Source organism: Bacillus rossius, chromosome 8 (genome assembly GCF_032445375.1).
Source record: "Bacillus rossius redtenbacheri isolate Brsri chromosome 8, Brsri_v3, whole genome shotgun sequence".
In the NCBI taxonomy this organism is placed as follows: Eukaryota; Metazoa; Arthropoda; class Insecta; order Phasmatodea; family Bacillidae; genus Bacillus; species Bacillus rossius.
Window position 1 is genome coordinate 68,506,866 of NC_086336.1, and position 20,123 is coordinate 68,526,988.

The window sequence follows — 20,123 nt, forward strand, 5'->3', positions numbered from 1 at the left end:
CAGTATGTCGATATTTCTTTTTATGAGTATAAATTATAACGAGTATAAATTATAAAGTCTATTAAAGGATAGTTTTACTATTATAAAGTTTAATATAGGATACCAATACGTTTGGTATGTACCGTGTTTACGAAAGTGACTATATACTGGTTTATGTTGCAACTGGTGGGTTTGACATCTTCGTGACACATTTCCATTTATTGACATCTGTTTCATTTTCACAAAATTACTCCTACCAAATTCCTTATACCGAGACCTGAGATGTTTTTACACATCAAAAATGAATTCACAAGTTAGTTAGTTAGGTTTGCTATGTGGAGAGAGCGTGTCTCGTAAGGCGGTGCGTGCGTGTTGCCAGCTGTGCGCGCTGCTGGGCGGGCGATCGCACCAGGCGGAGGTGGAGCGCGCGTGCGAGGCCGGGGAGCAGCGCCAGCGTCCCGCGCGCCTGCCCCTGCCCGACAAGCCCCCCGGCGCCCGGCTGCCACGCGGCGACGTCGCGCTCAAGCTGTTCAGCCAGGAGGAGGGGCGGGGGGAGGTCGTGGCAGGCGCCCCCCTGCCCCACCCCACCCTCGGCTGGTAGCGTCCGTCCCCCCGCCTTCCAGCGTCTCGTGACGACATACATGTCCATGGTGATTTGAAATATCTGATTACTTTCATAACTGGTAATGGAAAGCTAAAGCTTTTAAAAACACACCCAAAGCATTCCAATCAAAACAAAACAGCTATTTATGTGTATAGTAACTGAAAGTTGGGAACCTAAATGTACAAAAAATACAACGTATAGTTTCCCATGACGAATGGACGCTGGTTGGTGCCGAATCGCACGATTGTTACTTCAACGGTGCTGTCTTCTCTAGTCCTTTGTTCCTGCCTTTCGTATCGTTTTGAGTTAGATGATGCTAAAAACTCTTAAGGTGGCATTTCGCGAACAGCAATCAGCGAGGGAAAACAAATTGTGGTGGCTGAATAAGTGGGATGTGTAAGACATGGGTGCTGGCATCACTTGAAGAAAGAACTGCAAGATGTGGACACGTCATCAGGGAAATGTGCGCGTCGCCGACTTCTTCAAGTGAGTTTATGTTTCGTGCAGTGTGCTCATCTCTGCGTGTTCAGGACATGAACATACTTTTATTATGTGCTTCACTCTCTCTGTACATAAGAGCAATAATCTTGTAGTATATTGATGGTTGAACAGAGGAAAGGGATTCATTATAATATTATTACTTCGAATGCGGATTTACAGGGGTGCATGAGTACTCGAAATGTCGAGTTGAGTTTTAGGTAATTGACTCGAGCCTAATTTTAAAGCTCAAAAAAATTTGAATAGTTTACTGTTTGGTCTAGGGAAATGATTCGACACTCATGAAACATCACTAATACTAACCTGGAGTATCCTGGGTTTGTACACCTAGTAGCTGTGAAGCTCGTATAACGCTTTTCAGTAGGAAACGTGATCAGTTGATGCAGAACTGATTTAAGTTCTTCAGCATGCGACGTGTTTATCTCTCACCGTCTCATTACATATTACTAACAACATAGAAAATTAATTATTGAAGATGGTGTTTGATTTTACAAAATCTCGCACTGTATTTGTGACTTTCATTTATATTTATGTATGGACGTATTTGGGGTCATTTGGCACATGATCATAATTTTGTTTACGTTAACCCCTACTACAAAAAAAAAAACATAAATTTTATGCAAGCACCTTACTCAAAAATTTGGTAGAATTGACTGCAGTAACAACTGTTTCCTAAAATGGACGTGTGAATATATATTTTTCCACATAATTATTATTTATACTATGTGTCATTGAAAAGATATAAACGTACGAAATAAACTTCTATTTTAGTGTCCGCCTAGCTGAAAATAATAATGGTGCATGTGAAGTGAAGACAAATGAACGATTATGAATAAACACAGTAGTTACCATAAAAGCTTTAGAAGCACTATAGCACTATAGCTACCACAGATGCACTATAGTTACCGGTAAATAACCTGATATATATCGAGCAAAGTATATGTTATGGCACTGCTACTTACCCACCGAGCTCAAGCATAATAATGTACACACACCCTGAATATTCATGTACTGGGCATATAGTGAATATGACAATAACAAACTGTAATATGTATTTAAATGATTATGATAGTGTCTGTGTGAAAAATTTTTCATTTTAATGTTTCAAATTGATATAAATTCAAAGTCTTTAACTGCAATGGAAATGGACATATATAATTTAGTTTCCTTGTGCTTCATAATGTAACTTAAGAGATAATTCTATTTTTTTATAAATAGGTACTAAAAATAGGTTCTTAAAAATTATTTGTAAGAAAAATTCCAGTACCTAGCTAAATTACATGAAAATACATACGCAGTTGTAATTTTGTTTTGTAAATCTAAATACTGTAGTTATGGAATGTAGGCTATTATGGAGTTATCACTATGATAGTGATTTTAAAAAAACCATAATGAGATACTGTGTGCAGTACATTAGTGCCACTATTTCCTGTTAGTTAAACTTAAAAGGGGAAAAAAAAAAAAAAGTACTGTGGATATTTTGCAAGACTCGACTCAACATTAAAATATGCTACTCATGCACCCCTTATATTTAAAGTAATTCCAGAAGAAATAGAGTAGAACGTATTTACTATGATTAATTATGTTTATAGTTAAAAATATTTGACTTCTGTTGTTTTTCTAGCCTGTTGCAAGTTTCATCTATTCACTTTTGAAACTTGCAGTGAGATAAGATGTTAAGTTAGGTGTTAAGTTAATTACTGATGTGGATTCATTTTATATGCACTTGTACAGCTAACCATCATGTCTTGTTTCTTAGAACTAACATTAACATTGGACTATTCATGGTAGTCATACAAAGACCTGCTTTATGTTTTACTTTCAGCTACATATTTGTTGAGCACAAACAGAATGGACACTTCCCGATGCCATAATTGTACAAATTGGTTCTTGTAAAAAAAAAAAAAAAAAAGCAAGCAACCTAATTGATACAACCTAAACCAAACTATACTCTTGTTCACAAGCATTCGGCCCAAACCAAATTCTTCCGTATTCAGTTCTGCCTTGTGACTTTTGTGAGGCTAATGTCAAATACTACGTACAGTATTAAGATGATTTGCTTGTGCTGCAATCTAGTCAAATACCAAAACATCAGAGGCGAGGCGTCCATGGAAGCTGTGGAAGCGGCGCTTCCCTTCCATTAACCAGTAAACAACAATAAAAATATTTAATTTTTATATTATCTAGAAAATGTAATAAGTAACAAAAAAAATCATGGGCAGTGTAGATGCATGTCACAATCTAACCGTACGAGCAGTCCGCCCATACTAACAACGACCAGCTGCTATCTGCGCGCGCAGCTGGACTGGTGCTTCTATCTAGGAGGGATAAAAGGAACTACGAACTGGGCTGGCGGGAGTTGCCGTTGGCCTGGAAGCGGCCTCGCCTGCAGCTTCCAGTTGTGCAAAAACAGTATAAGAACCACGTGTGAAATATAAAGGATAAAACTTTATACGTATGTTTTAACGTTAACTAATGAGTATCGATTATCTTAAAATATGCTTAAACGTTTTGTTTTGTTAAAGTGAATAGTGGTGGTCTATAAATAAACCGTAAACTTTTCTTTCAATACACGAGCTGCGATATGCATGCGTAGTGTGGCGGGCTATACCGCGGGCTGGAAGCTGCGGTGAAGAGAGCTTCCACGCCAGAATAATGGCGAGTAGTGAGGTTTCTCAACCTGGATTTTCAGGTAATGCTTTTTTGTTGGACTCAGAGGAATCATGCGTCAATAATTGTAAATGTATTATAGAAAAACTAATAAACAGTCCGTTTAGTGCTTTAACTTTTGAACAAAAAAATGAAATAATCCTCAGTGGCAGACCTATACCTCCGTTAGCTCTGGAGACAAAAGTAAAAGCATTTACTAGGCATTTTCATCCACGCACTTACGAACATATAACCTGGTTATGTGGCTGCAAGAAACTGATGAAACTTTTTTGTTGGCCTTGCTTACTCTTTTCAAAAGAAAATTCAGTGTGGAGTACTTCCGGTTTTTGCGATTTAAATAATCTTCAGAAAGCAGAAAAACGGCACAAATTATCCCACAGCCACATTATGTGTTTGAAAGAACTCAAACAGTTCGGTAAAACACGTATTGAATTCGCGGTAAGCAGTCAGTATCGGCTAGGCATTGAGATGCATAATGAGAAAGTGCGGAAAAACAGACGGATCGTGAGCCATCTGATAAGAGCAACTTGTTTTTTGGCTAAACAAGAACTGGCTTTTCGTGGTCACGATGAGTCTACTTTGTCACTTAACAAGGGTAATTATATAGAATTTCTTAATGAATTGGCTGAATATGACAATGAGCTCAAAGCTCACCTTGAGAACTCAACAGTTTTCACAGGTTTATCGAGTGACATCCAGAATGATATTCTGTTATCTCTGTCTGACTTACTGATTCGTGAAGTAAAAAAAGAAATATCGGAGTCACCTTTTGTGGCACTGATTTTGGATGAGACAACCGACATATCAGTCAAATCTCAATTATCCTCAGTACTACGATATGTTACAAGAAATGGGGATGTTGAGGAAAGATTTTTAAAGTTCGTGGATGTCAGTGATGATAGAACAGCTCATGGACTTTACCAACATGCCATACAAATTTTAGAAGACTTTAAATGTGTCGATAAATTAGTAGCGCAGACATATGATGGAGCTGCAGTGATGGCTGGAGAGCATGGTGGACTGCAAACAAAACTTAGAGCAGTCTGTGATCAAGCTATTTTTGTTCACTGTTACGCCCACAAGTTAAATCTTGTTCTTTCGCAGTCTGTAAGTTACATCAAACAGTGCAAGGTATTTTTCATCTCTCTAACAGCGTTTGGAAGTTTTTTTGGGAAATCAACGAAGAGGATGCAGGCTCTAGATGCAGAGGTAAAAAAGAGGTTTCCCGCGCTTGCTCCAACTCGCTGGAATTACAATAGTAAGCTTGTAGAAACTGTGAACGAACACAAGGGAAATATAGCAGATCTTCTAAGAGCTATGATAGAAAATGCTGACAAGTGGGATTCCGAAACATTATGTTCTGCCCGTGGTCTTTTATCACATTTGAATGATTTCGATTTTAATTTCTTTCTTGTCATATTTTCGTACATTTTCCCGCATTCGGATTCAATTTTCCAAATACTTCAAACTAAAATCAGTGACATAAATTTCTGTATGAAGAAGATTGAAAACTTTAAAACCTTTCTAAACGATTTAAGAAATGATTTTGACAGAGTGTGGGGAAATGTTTGCTCAGAGTGTGAAAATACTCTCCCAACAGCAAAACGCGCTCGTGTAGATTTTTCCTCGGGTGAGGATAAAAAAGTTATTTACAGAAGACTTTTTTTTCAAATTGTGGATGCCATTATTGTGCATGTAAATCAAAGATTTTCAGAAGTATCCAAGCTAAAATTCGTAAGCTTGTTGGATAGCAAACTTTTCCTTCAGCATTCACAAAACTTCCCAGAAGAAGCTTTCGTATCTCTGAAGAAAAACTACGGGAAATTCTTTGATTTACCAAGCTTAAGAAGTGAGTTGTACGTTTTATTCACGGACAGTGACATGCACAAATGTACTGTGTCAGATTTCCAATTGTATTTGGTAGCATCCGAACTAAGTGACGTATTTCCAGAAACACTAAAACTGTCAAAGCTTATCTTGACAATGCCAGCTACAAGTGCTTCAGCTGAGAGATCATTCTCAGCTTTGAAGCGAATTAAAGACTACTTGCGGAACAGCCAGCGTCAGGAAAGATTGTCTGCCCTTGCACTACTCAGCATTGAAAAAAAACTTCTGCAGAAACTACGTCGTGGATCATCTTTCAATGATGATGTGATCGATATCTTCGCAACTAAAAACCGCAGAATTGAGCTGAAATATAAAATTTAAGGTAAGAAGTACATTTTTATGAGGTTCTTCTCTTTATTTTAAGTACTTACTTTGCCATGTGTTGTCTGTTTATATATTTTGTACCAGATATCGATGATACTACACTCCCAATTAGTATATAAATAATGTAGAGTAGGTATTTTATTATCAGAATAATGTAAGTCAAACATTATTATTTTTCAAAAATAATTTATAATTTTAAAAAATGTCAGTTTTTCTACCTGTGTAATAGTCAATGTTCAGTAAGAAAACTACATAAATAGCACCCTTTTGTACCTTGATATCCATATTTTCCCGGGGGAGGGCACCCGGACCCCCCCTCCCCCCATCCCGGACATGTTTTGGGGTGAACGGAGTTGTTGCTTCCCCTCATGTAAACCTCACGCCTCGCCACTGCAAAACATGTATTGAGTATATTGAAACATTGGAGGCTAATTTTTAAAAAGGTTTTGTTTATTCGTCTGGAATTATGCTTGAATAATAGAATACACAGAATACACACACACTTCTTGCTTCTGCTTCTCGAGTGGATTGGTTTGCTTGCATCCGGTAGGGAGGGCAGTGGTTAGAGTTCTCTTTCGAGAATAACTGTACAAGGTAAGTTAGGATGGCTTGCATTAATATTTTCGGAGGTGAGAGTTAATACCAATAGAAGTACGAGTACCCTGAGATAAAAATGATCATGCTATTGTTTTTTTTTTTTAATTATATGAATTACTTAATAGATAATTCTCATTAAAAAGTATATATATATTATAACAATTTGTGCACCTATGATTAGTTATTTCATATGGTAGCTCATCCTTGATGAGGTACAGTGCTCAGTTAGGTAGCATCTAGGACATCCACTTTGTACATTTTTCACATACCTAAGTGTGTTTAAGGTAGTTGCGTACCTTAGGAATATTTATATTCCTGGACATAAGATGCGTATATGACAACAAATGTCCAGAACTAACTAGCAGTACTGCTATTATTATTATTATTTCTTCACCTTTAGTTAATGTCAAGAGTCAAAAGTTGTTGTCCTTCATTACAGTTTTCTCAATGTCAAGCTGATCAAAATTTTAAACGTCATGAACGACGATAGTACGAAAAATGACCAATTGAAAATGGGTGCATTATGTGAGCTATTCAGAAAAAAATACTAAAAAAGTGAACAGACTCTTTTCCACAAACTGACAATTTTGAACATTCTTTATTGACAATGTGAGCGAATAAGGTTTCTGAAATTGCATCCAGTAGTTAAGTTTTTTAGTGCATGTGTTTATTTTTTCTGTCTTATTTGTCATTAAGTTAAGCAATATTGTACAGTGCTGAGGTACTTACATTTTTATGCCTTTGCCAGAGTGCAAAAAAATGTTGAAAATCTTTTTTTAATGTATAATTATAGGCACAACTATAATTTTCTACCAATATGCCTTATTTTTACTGTAGTTTATATATGTCATACACATACAAATGTTTACATATAATTTACATTGTTCCTGAATAATTTGTTAAAGTAGTTCATTATTTTTTTATTAAATTATTGTAAAAGTTTAGTTATAAATTAATATTTAGCCACAAGAGGAAGTAAAGGTTTTCTACAGTGAACAAAAACCTACTTTTATTAACAACTAACTTATTATTTGAAAGGGAAGCCATTTTTCTTTGGAACTGGATCATACCCAAACGTACTCACTTGTGCAATTTTACAGTTTGAACAAAAACAATATTTTTTAGGACTTAATACATTTCTGCAATTTTAGAGTATGTATTTAAAATGTCGCTGACATAAACTAACTTTTAATTTTAGTCTCCTAGATTGGAGAAAACTAAGTTGCCAAAAGAAAAAAATTAAATGTTGTAAGTACTTTAATACTTTAACCAGAACTTAACGTACCTACTATTTATTTAAATGAACCAACTTCACCATCCTTTTATTTTAGTCGTTATCAATATCACACGTGAATAGTACTCACTGTCCCAAAAGAAAAAAGAAAACTTTTTTTGGTGAGAATCTCACGTTTATAAAACATTTAACCTTTAACTATAGCAAAAAAAAAAGCTATGCATAAACATGATTTATTTTAGTGTCTAACTTGGGGTCAGAATAGTGGTAGGTTTCCAGACAAGAAATGTGTATCTTTGGTTATTAATTTTGTTTCTATCATTTCCATATGATTTAGCACTATAGGTTACCTACTGTTTATTAAAATCACGCTTATCTTCCCAATTCACAATTTTGTTTCAAGTTGCCCCAGCCTAGGTATGTCTACCACAACACCAATAGGAACTTGTTTAAGATAACTGAGATGTAGTTTCCATGATTTCCAGAACTGTTAGTTTAGTCTTGTGTTTGTTAGTAGTTATTTGAAAGGAATAATTTCCTCACATTTTGGTCCAAATAACTTGGGAATCACTGAAGTTTTTTCTTTTTTGTTCAGTTTACTTTCTCCTAGATCCATGTGCATATATGGCAGTATTGATCCCAAGAAAACATTTTAAATGTAAGTCTATTGTGGAGATGCTGGCAAGACCATAATATAGGCATAGGCAGTCCGTAGAATGTGTTCTCATAACCATCGTTGTGAGGAAGTAATGAATGTAGTGTTGATTCCAATATCGCATAATGAATGTATGTCAGTCTAGTGCATACTTGGTTCAAAAAGGAATGATCAAATTATAAAAATAAATATAATGAACAAACTAGGAGAAGTTAAACTGCAAATAGGGATTAATTAACACATTAAATGTATGATAACTAGTATTAAACATTACAATAATTGTAATTAATATTGAAAAATAAATATCTGCAAAATAACCATAGTAAATAACATGTTAACATTCTCAATGGTTACACTATGAATATTCAAGTGTGTAAAGAATATTCATTTACCTAATTCCACTTGTTGAGAGTAAATTATTGTATTCTTCTGTAATCTAAAATTGGTTACATATTAACTATCACTTCTTAACTACATATTAACAATTCTATTTAACCAGTTATAAAGATAGACCTCTGATATACTAATACAACCTTGAGTGTAGGACTTCAATTAGAGTGAGACCTCCAATGTTTAGGGGAGAACTTAAATTGAAGAGGAATTTTGAATGTAGCATCACCTCAATTATAAGACCTCAAAAGTAAGAGATATGTTTATAAGATCTTGAGTGAAAGAATATTTTAAATATAAGATAACTCTCGATCCCAATCGAATTTAAAATTTGTTAATATTAATAATTGGGAATAAGATTTTATAAATGTACATAAATAAGGAAAAATTGCAGAAATTTAAGTTTTATGAAATACTTAACCAATGTAATTTTTTTAATAAAGAATATTTATAAGTTTAAAAACCATAAACAATTTCATATGTGTCAATCAGATCTATTACAAACACACAAGTTTCCCTGAACAACAACCACAAAATACTGTTTTTCGAATCTTGATGATCTGTAAAAAGAAAATTAAACCTACCATTCCCAGTTTTGAAATGGTGCAATTGCGTACACTGACACTGCATAAACATTGCTCTTGTAACATTCAAGTAATATTTCTGTATGTACTGCTAGTGATTTATTTCATTTATTTACAAATGTTGACACTTGGATTCTCACATCTACATAGAAGGTAGTAATTTCCAATTTCACTTCAGATTTACTGCTATTTGTGCACATAGGAAACACATACTGTTTTCCAATTTACAGCATTATGTACGTAAAAATTTTTTTCACAGCACACAGCACCCTGGTAGTAAGAAAGACTGGGGAAAAAAAATTACATATTCTACTGATGCTTATACAATCTGAACGCAAGTATTAAAACATTAAAACAAAACACAATAACAAACAACTCAGAACTGGAGATCATACAAGATCAGTCTCGAAGACTGCAGCTAAGCAGCTCGCACTAGTGGTCCACTAGCACAACTACAAGCAGAGGCTGGATATCACTTCCTAGTTGGCATCCCAAACTTGTTGCAGTTACACGGTCCTGCCATCTCTTACAGATCTTCCTGAACTTGTGAAATGCCACTGAGATGTTTATCACTGCACATTTATGTACGGTCACCTGGACACAATGCAATGTGCAGATTTTCAGAATAAACGTCGTGACTTGAAGACATCTGAGGGTCTGTTTACGATAAGCAATTAAGAATACGCTGAGGATGAATGAGTTGTTCAATTTCTGGATTTCAATGTTAAGCTGTATTTTCAGAAGAGTGAAAATGGCTAAAAGATGTAATTTCCATTTAATATTTAGGCCAAAATTTGGTAGAGATACTAGAAAGCACTCGAAGGACTTTCATTACACCCTTTTCATTTCTCCATCATAAAATGTTACTTTCACCACTCAATCTCAAAGCTGCCCTCTATGCACGAGAAGACCCTGCCAGTTCAGAGGCAACACTATGCTGGAAGCACCAGCGAGTGTCACACTTATCATCCTGCCTGCTTCACCAACAGAAATACACCCCTGCCAAGGTGGGCCCATTAAGGGGTCCATGTAGGTAGTGCACTAAGTCAGCCTTTCCTTGAGCTGGAATTTTTACGTCAGGGTTATTTTTATATAATGGAAAAAATGAACGCAATACGAAATACACCTACTATTCGTAAGAACATACCGAGTTTAATGTTAGAAAGCTAAAAACCTTTACAAAGTTACATAATTTATAAATTACTTAAGTGGACAGTCCTCGACTATATTTCATGTGCGACTATAAATTCAAGTGTGGTGCCAAAAAAAAAATTCAAATAAGCAAATATATGCTGGAAATTAAAATTTGTGACTTCCTGTACCGTCACTATTTAGGTATTTCAGTCAGGACTTTTCTACGACTTTCATTAAGAGTCAGTTTGTGACGTGGACATTACCTATAACTTTTGTTTCTTCAAGATGTTAACTCTCCTACAATAGGCTTGTGCAACACATTGCAGAAACTTGTGAACAAAGACTTGTATTGAAAATGTCTCTCGAAGTTTATTTGTGCAGGAAACATAACATTTTCCAGTGGCAAGTTGCAAGGAGGAGGGGTGGGCACTTCCAGGCTCTGATGCAATGCAATTCCATGTGTAACACTCTCACTCTCTTAATTTATTATCAGTCATTTAACATGTTTTGAAAGTTCCACGCAGGAATTAATAGTAGTAACCTTAACTGCCGTTGATATGAAGAAGTCGGGCAGACACAAAGAGCTGTTTGCTAGACAGAAACGGAACGGCTAAAGCTCCCCGTGTGGATCTGCACTGGACTGGGGCTTACAAATGCTGGTAAGCCATTGCAGGATGCCAGAGTCACTTCACCGCGCACCAACAGGAACATGTCCCTGTGCAGCGGCCCCCTAGTATCTCCCCCGCCTCCCGGCCGTGCACTCCGTGCGTGCTCACCACGGCGGCGGGGACGACGCCTGGCCGCGCACGGACAAGAACATGTCCCTGCGCAGCGGCTGCACGCGGAAGTTCCCCCGGAGCATCTGGTCCTCCACCTCCTGGCCGTGGGCGCGGTGGTTGTGGCGCGCCCCGAACGTGTTCACCACCCGGTCATGCGCGGTGACCACGCAGGCGCGGCAGTTGGAGCGGTAGTTGTCCTGGCACACCCAGTGCACGTAGTCCCGGTCGTACAGCTGGCAGTTGAAGATGCAGTCGTCGTGCACCAGCTGCGGGTAGCCGCACAGCCTCTGGATCAGCTGCAGACCATCTGCCGAGCAGAGTCGTCAGTTACGCCCACGTGTGTGGACACTGGTACAGCACCATTTATACTGAACATACCTACCAAGTGGTTTGACTTACACTGGTGGAAAACAACATAGTGTATAGTGTGTCACTCTTTAATTTGCAGTACAAAATAAATGGCACCCACTGTTGCCATAAAAAATACTACCTAGCCTGACAACATTAAAAAATATTATTTTATATATCACCATTAATTAAAATTAGTAAGTCCATAAAACAGTATCTATTAACAGTATTATTAGTTGTAGTTCTGAAAGAAAAATATTCGGATTCCATACTAACAACCCAATTATTATTTTACAGGAGAAATTATATTTAGCATTTATAGTAATGACAAGGAATTCCATTACTTATAGTCAAAATAACGTAAGATTTTTAAAAAAAAAAAAATTATTAAAATTCTTGAGGCTCTGAGAATAACCATTAAAAATAATTATCGTGCATTTTCCTCTCCAAGTTATAGTTGCATGCAAAGCCAGAACCCCACCTGAGGTGTCGACCGAACGCTGGCTGTTCGTAGTGTTGCGGTAACTATAATTCTCTGTCGCGTCTCCGCGGGCCTCCGCTTCAGTTCTGTTCTCGGCGTCTGAACTCGCGTCTACGTCCACCAAACTGATGGTTTCCTTCGGCACGGTCGAACAACTGTCGTCTTCGCTGGAACCCGCGTCCGCGCGCGCACACTTTGAGGCCGAGGTTGTGCAACCCTGCTCGGCCGTGCTCCCGGGCCTCTTGCGCTTCCGGGCCGAGCGCTTCGGCCTCCGTTCCGCGGCCGGCTCCGCGCAGCTGCCGTCGCCCTCCGCTTCCGGCCGAGTTTCAGGAGCATCCTGGGAACAACCGTTCGTGCAGAGTGGAAACTGAACCTAGATTACAAATATCTGATGAACAAACAATGTTTGCACACTAGTGATTCTTAATATTTACCTGAACATCATGCTATGATTTTGACTGAAAGTGGGGGTTGCGTTATAATCGCAATCTTGTATTTTGCAAATGGGAAATGTTTAGTTGAAAGACTAAAGGCTATGCCTCTTAAATTTCATCACTTACGCCTCTTTAAACCACTGTTAATTACCACCTACTGAACTTACACTTAGTTGTAAAACTACACGCTCTGCCTGTAAACTGCAGCACTTATGCCACTTTAGCCCGGGGCTCCCTGGACCTCTGCACGGTCGACAGACAAGATGCAGGATGAAGGAGAGGCTGCAAATCGAATTTGTCACTGGGATCTCTGCTCTTCTTCTCTGTGTCTTGGCTGCTGGGGAAGGCACCCCCTCCCTCCCTCCCTCCCTCCCTCAGAAGACAGACCCCTGTATCACCACATGCTTTGCTTTCTGAACAGCTTCAATCGCCCCCCCCCCCCCCCCCACCCATAGCTGCAGCTTGGTGTTTCAAAAGAAACCATGTAAATTGCTCTACTGATGAAAGTGGAATCAAACAGCGTTTAGTAAATATGGAATAAATTTAATAATTTAAATAATTGTCAACTACTGTGATATTAAATTGCTAGGTATTTCCAATCCACATAAAGTATTTTTTTATAAAAAGAATGATTTTGTATTTAGATTGATTTCTAATTTTAATAAACTACAAAACCTGGTAAATTAACTGAATGAGCAATATCTTCAGGATTTCTGATTATGTTTTTACTATCCTATTCATTCAACTTTACAGTACTTTTTCTCGTACGCACAAGCCTATGAAGGTAAATGCTGGATCGTGTACAGAGACGGAGGGTCTCTGAGACGACAGGCTCTGGCTGTGATTGGCAATGCCCAGGTGCTGAGTTCGAACCCACGACCCTCACAAGACACGGGGCTCTAGCGATGAGCCAAGCTTGATGAGTTGCACTGGTATGTGATGTGACCACGAAAGAATAACAACAATCCCAATAAGCAAAATTTTTTCTAATAAAGTGTGCAACAGCTTGTCAATACAAATCTTATACTCCAGGTTCGTCTAACGGGCACACACACCCAGGCACACACACAAAGTGCAGAGCTGTTTCCGTATTTCATTTTTAAACAGTAAGTATTTTTAAGAGAGTGAAAAGGGCTCAAATGCATGTTTCCAGAATAGTTTTTAGGCGTGAAGTACCCAGTTCAGATTCTTGAAAGCACCAAAAAGGACTTTCATGATACCTACCATTATCTTCATTTATCCGCCATATAATGTCATGGTTACCGCTCAAATATCTTAGTTACAAAAGCACGATGAGAAGACTGCACGCTAGTTCACAGCCTTGCGCCCGGTATATGCCACTTTTAAAAGGTCAGGAAATATTCATAATTAACTTGGCCGCCTGAATGATTTCATCATGGTCACTAGCTAGAAGTTCACTTTCTGGGTTTCCACGGCTACGCGTCCCGTGACAATCTGCTCTCTGCTCTTAAGTAATTCGTAACTTTTCTTGTTCATGTCACAGATGATGTGCTACGTCACTCACCGGGTCGATCTCGGCACAAGGATCACTGATGTCGTCGCTGCCCTCTGGGTCGTCAGTTTTGCCCTAGAACGAGAACCCAACATCAAAGGCTGCCAATGACTCCTCCGTAAGGCCAGCATTAAAATAGCCAGTCGCCGGCGTAAATCCGCCAATTGTTGACCAGTAGTCAATCAGATGACTAAAATATTAGTTATGCTTTAACTCTTTAAGATGTAACTACTTTTAACAGAAGAATAAGGGACTACTCGAAGTAGGGAGTGGGCAAAATAAAGCCATGTGTTGGTGATTATAAATTATATTGTCATCAGTTACATGATTTTACCCCCAGTATCATTGCTAATATTCCATGACTGTAATCACTATGATTTATCTTGAATACGATAGGCTGCAACCTAAGATTAAACCGTTAAAAACCACTTTAAAAAATTTAAGTTTTATAAATGATATTCGGAACAATAGTTCAATTTGGTTTATCCTAAGAATGTCACGTTACGATGAAGTTATGGCCGGAATTATTATCAAAAGGAGTCGCATCAGCTGTCTATGTATCTGTGGGTCGTTGCACGTTTATCAAAAGGCCATAATTGAAAGTAAAAATTACTTATTTCTTTCTCGACAAAAATTCCATTGCTCCACACTTTTCTTAAGACTTTTTTTTTAATCTACGATAAATTAATTAACAATTTGCCTCTTTCCAAGAGATTTCTGTACCTCTCATTTCTCATTGTAGAGCAAATTAACCACTTGACATTTCAGTGTCTTTCCCTTTATTACTTTAACCAACCTACCCGACCAAATTAAGTTTCCTGTTTATATTTTTTAAAAAAAAGTTTTTCTGAAGTTTCGGAACGTTTTTCTAACTTGCCTGAATTACCTGACCAATTTAAAATTCCTGTTTTTTTTTTTGTTTTTCTTGTAACGGTTTTCCTTAAGTTTCCGAACGTTTTTCTAACTTGCCTGAACTCACCTAACCCTGGAAAGGAGTCCCTGGGAGGGCGGGTACGCACCTGGCCCCCGGAGAGCCCCTTCACCTGCAGCAGCTCCGCGGCCTGTAGGAAGGGCTCCAGCTGGCTCTGGGCCACCCGCACCTCCCCGGTGTACATGTACTCCAGCACGAGGGAGAGCGCGGCGCGCCCCACGTCGCCCAGGATCAGCACCGGGTGCTCGCAGGGGCTGGCCTCCAGCAGGCGCCGCAGGTAGGGGCTGCTCGCCGACAGCAGCAGGCGGTGGGCGGGGGCCGTCGCGCCGCCCCGTCCCGCCACCAGTGTCACGTCCACCAGCTCCCGCCTCGCGCGGAGCCCCTGGAAGTAGCTGGCCGCGCTCGCGGGGGAGTCCTTCCAGCGCAGCAGGGTCCGCCCCTCTCCGCCCTCCTCCATCCTCCCGCGGCGTCGCTTCCCGCGCGCTGCCAACACGACACCGAGCTAGCACGTTGTATGTTGTGATTGTAGTTTATATGTTTTAAATATTTCTATATTTCTGTTTGTAGTCATCCCTTAGACCATCACATTGATATTATCTTAGAAGTTAAAAAATATATTTTTTTTTTCTATCGCCTTTTGAAGGTTGTGAGAGGTCATAGCAGGCAGTGGTGCATTTGAAAATTATTATTATTTTACAAAGCAGTTATTGTGTGGATATTTCGGCGAAATATTGGTCCAATTCATTCACAAATGTTGATGTCTGCAAGAGTAGGTAATGCCAAGAGTTGATAGTGATTCAGATCAATGAGTGTGTTTTTTTGTGCGTTGTGTATTTTAAAAGGTATTTTACACTGCTGTCAATGGTATTAGTTTTCTGTGAATAGTACGCAATTGTAGTTTTTATTGTTTTTCTCTACTACGGGGCATTTCATCATTTAGTGGGAATTCAAAATTGCCCCTTTGCAGAACAATAAAAAAGCAATAAAAAACTATTAAATACCATTTTTAGAACTTTTTTTTACCCATACTAAAGCTACTCTCTGCAAGAATCACCTCTGGTTGTAATTAACTTAACAAAAAATTGCCAAGAATCCCTCTTTCAATAATTCTGTTTAGAATTAAAATTAGTACTGTCATATTTCGTATCTAAGTTTTATGATTACCTTTATATTTTTATATTTTAGAATAAAACTGGATACAAACCGGTACATACACTTTCTCTCGCGAACACTGTTCCTCAAAGTTTAATACATGTCTTCAAAATCAAATGTTTGCATCACAAACAACACAAATTCCTTTATTTTAATATTACATTATAAAAATCAATTGGATACACAATAAAGTACAATTACTTTAAATTTCAGGTGTGTGTGTGTGCAACTAAACAGATTTATGTAATAAATTCACATTCATATAGAAATGAACAAATCTAACAACAACCCACATGTTAAGAAACACCTACCCTTTCAGGGTTCAGAAAACAAAACCACTTGTTTGTTTGTTTCTGTTTGTTTAGTTTAGCTCACGTTTCGCTCATGGTTTCGCTTTGCAGACGATATTTAGGCATCCCACACAGGAAGCACAACACATTTGACCTTGATAGTATATGGCTATTATTTACACTTTTCTACACTTTCTTGTTTGAAGCATACTTTTTTCATGTACCTATTTTTAATTTTATTTATTTGCTTGTGCAAACTCGAACATACAAAAATATGTTATTAAAGATTCAATGCACCATAGTACTGATTATGGTCATGTTGTAAATGAATATGTTTGAGTTGGCAAACTAATACTTTTTTTTTACGATTTTAATAAAAAAGGAAGCCATAAAGACTTAATATAAGTGGCACTATAATCTGAATAAAATATGAACTAAGTACGAAATTGTGAAATGAAATCACATGACAAGTCAAAATATCAAAACACTTAATTTCATATTGACCAAATGCCGAGAAAAAAAATCCTCCAGACCCGATCTACAATGACATGGAAGCGGAAACGGATACGTAATCACGAATAGGGTTGTTAGTACCACTCTATGGTTAATGTCAAGGGCTGCTTCAGGGCAGGGCAAGCCGGGCTACTGCCCGGGGCCCCATGTCTAGCAGGGCCCCACATTCAATGCTTTTATTTTAACTTTCCTTGTTAATCAAGTTTTCTGAATTAATGGGAAAACGAACAATTCAATTGTAACTAGCATTTAATTTAAAGCGCTGCTTAATACCTTTCGATTTCAGTTGGGTTTTCATGATTGTTCATTAGGACAATTTTCAAAGATTTTTTTGCCTCATTAAAAGATGCGATTTCAACAAAGTTTGATCAGTAGCATCTTCAAAAATTGACCACAGTATAATTTATCAGGAAGGATCACCATAGTCATAATCGACACTTATGTTCCATCTTGGTTTAAAAATGTTATTTCGAACCGTTTAATTTTCAAATTTTCCAGGCTGGAACCTCCAAATGCCCTTTTTCCAGGGGGCTATTCCTCCCGCCTTCTCAGGCCTCTGATAAGGAGCCTCAAAATTAAATGGCCCAGGACCCCTCAAAAGTAAATGGCCCAGGGCCCCGCAAACTTTAGGGCCACCCCTGGATAATGGATTATCTGGGCAATCCCAAACTCTTCCGTTTGTGTTACTTACATGCGATCGATTGAAGCCACGTATTCATCCATGGGGTTAATATTGATTTTTTATGATTTGATATGCATTCCAGACTTCTGCCAAGTGCGGAGACATGATGGACATCTCTCGGGAGCATTGTGGTTAGATGTTGTTGCGCAATGCCAGCTCTCTCAGTAAGAGCACCCTCCTAAAGGGAAGTGAGCCGTGGACCATTCTACTTATTTGGCTTACAATGGAATGTCACCCATGCTGTATAAATTCTGCCTTGCAGCCTAACCTGAACCCTCACTGACCCATGTGTTGCAGCTCGTGGATACGCCATTATCTAGGCTAGACACTTTGTGGAAACTCACTGGGACAGGATAACAATCGGGGGTAAACAAACAATAATCACACATCAGGTAGTAGTCACATCCGGCTTTAATGCAGCACCCATGTGTACTCACAAGTACAAATGTAGAGTACTCCACAATCTCCTCCAGAAAATGGAAATTTGTCTGTATTCAATGGCATTTAATCTTTGTCCAAAATTTTGAGGCCCACGCATGTCTGTGTCAGCGAATATATCTTGAAAGAACACACAGGAGTCGGTTGGTCCCATAAGCATGGTGCCTCACTGATTCGTATCTCTGGTAACTATAAATCAACAACCTAAAACCTGTTTCTAATTAACTCCCCATGTATCCCCGGGCCATTCTGCATTCCGGAGCCATCTCGCCCACCTTAAAATTAACCCACCACATGACCACACTGGGGGTTAATCTTGTATGGGACTGACCGACTCCAGGGAATAATTTTTGTCTATTAAGCAGTGCATTCATCTGCCGGTACCAGTATTTTTCTTAATTGTTCTACTGTAGATTCACGGTTCGTTTAGCCACGTTTCTAGTCTCAGTTAAAGAAGCAACTTATGGAATTGGCCGCCTCCAATCGCAGAACTCTCTTTTAGCAAGACTGCTGCTAGAATCAACTATCTTACATAGTGTAACTGTAATTTACCAGCGCAAGCCATGTAACAGTAACCAATATCGCGTGTGCTTAAAACCATGTATTTTTCCAAATATGTGTTGTTGTTTTTTATTTATATATTATTTAGTTTGCAAATTAACATTTTCAGAAATCATCCACGTATGCTGTATAGGGAATTTTCATATTGTTTCATTGCTAGCTTTTTTTTTACTCAGCAGCATTCTACAGCCTAGGGGCCTAGTTGACCACGCTGGGTTCGACGACCCACACAACATCAATTGTTTAGTTTCCAAGTTATCCTGGCACCTTCCTGGATAGAGTCAGCAATCCAGCACCCCCTCGAAACCGCGGGTAATGGCAATTTTAAATTAAGTTTTCCGAAATCTTTTGAAGACTCAGATGTTATATGCATAGAAGGCCATGAAGTTGTTTTTATTATGTACAAGTTTCGCACAGTGAAAGAAAATAACACTTTTAAATAAAATTATTGACAATGTCGTATGTTTTCATGATGGACATGAATTATTTAAAGAAGTCCGGGGAAGAAATTTTGTTTTCTCCTATTTTACAATTTCAAGTTGTAGAATTGGAGATGTCTTGTGAAACTTACGTGTTCTATGAATGACCGTGTTTATCTTGAGTTGGTTGCATGGTCGCGTCTCTGGCGTGGTTTATAAACCCAGCTGAAAACAAAAATGACTATGTAACACCGAATATACATTCAACTGCAATACCGAATATTGAATTCTTCATTGTTGCCTACCTGCCAGGAATTTAAATGCTGCATTTGACATCCAGTCCTACATATGTTTTATGTGAACGTTTCAGCTGTTACGTTTGTATTTTGCTAATTTTGCTTTGCAAATCTATGAAGTACATTGCAAATAAATCGTTTGTTTGTAGCTTTCGTAAAAAAAAAAATGGTTCTTGAACGTTGCCACTTTGAAGCTTTTAACAATGAAGTTGTGTATAAATTTGTCAATTTTATTAGTAGGAAGGGATGACCCCCACACTATGTCAGCACATCATGTAGTGTTTGAGATTTATTTTACAATAATTTATAAGAATGAGGTAATTGTTTTATTGCTTTAGCTTAAATATATAATTTAATATTAGAGATATTTAACGACTGACATTACAAGTAATGTTTTTCTAAAACACCGTAATTCTAGTGCTATACTACCTAAATCAAGTATGCTAACCCACTGAGATTGGCAACATATTTAAAAATTTCTGCTGTTTAGTGGCAAATAGGTTAGCAACGAGTTATCCATCCGTTCTATATTTCGGCGATGTTTTCAAGAAAAATTATTTTAATTTTATTTAAGTTTTCATTTAATTATTATCATATTCAGGACAGTGTAATTATAAAAACACATTAAACTTATACATATAATTTTCATATATTTGAATTCAGAGTAAGAACTGTATTCTGGGTAACTATCTGCTAAAATAGTCTGAAGAATAACATGTCCTACTTACAC

The 20,123-nt window shown here is 38.0% G+C and overlaps 2 protein-coding genes across 6 annotated transcripts in view; one reads left to right on the top strand and one right to left on the bottom strand.

Annotated features, from left to right (window-relative positions):
- The window catches only part of LOC134535213 (TBC1 domain family member 5), a 22,361-nt gene extending 13,586 nt beyond the window's left edge, over positions 1 to 8,775 (top strand). For both annotated transcript variants that reach the window (XM_063374255.1, XM_063374256.1), the window contains exon 14: positions 359 to 8,775. In XM_063374255.1, the coding sequence (XP_063230325.1) occupies positions 359 to 580 (222 nt within the window). In that variant the 3' untranslated portion in view covers positions 581 to 8,775. The remainder of the gene's footprint in view (positions 1 to 358) is intronic.
- LOC134535214 (protein bric-a-brac 2-like) lies at positions 8,158 to 16,619 on the bottom strand. 4 transcript variants are annotated; one of them, XM_063374257.1, is made up of 5 exons: positions 16,506 to 16,619; positions 15,131 to 15,525; positions 14,124 to 14,186; positions 12,165 to 12,501; positions 8,158 to 11,642 (listed from the first exon to the last, which is right to left on the bottom strand). In XM_063374257.1, the coding sequence occupies exons 2-5, from the start codon at positions 15,497 to 15,499 to the stop codon at positions 11,329 to 11,331; spliced, it is 1,083 nt and encodes a 360-aa protein (XP_063230327.1). In that variant the 5' UTR covers positions 15,500 to 15,525; positions 16,506 to 16,619; the 3' UTR covers positions 8,158 to 11,328. The 4 variants fall into 4 exon arrangements, with proteins under 4 accessions (XP_063230327.1, XP_063230329.1, XP_063230331.1 ...); XM_063374259.1 differs by having other exon boundaries at positions 16,257 to 16,610; XM_063374261.1 differs by having other exon boundaries at positions 16,570 to 16,588.
- Positions 16,620 to 20,123: the final 3,504 nt, after the last annotated feature.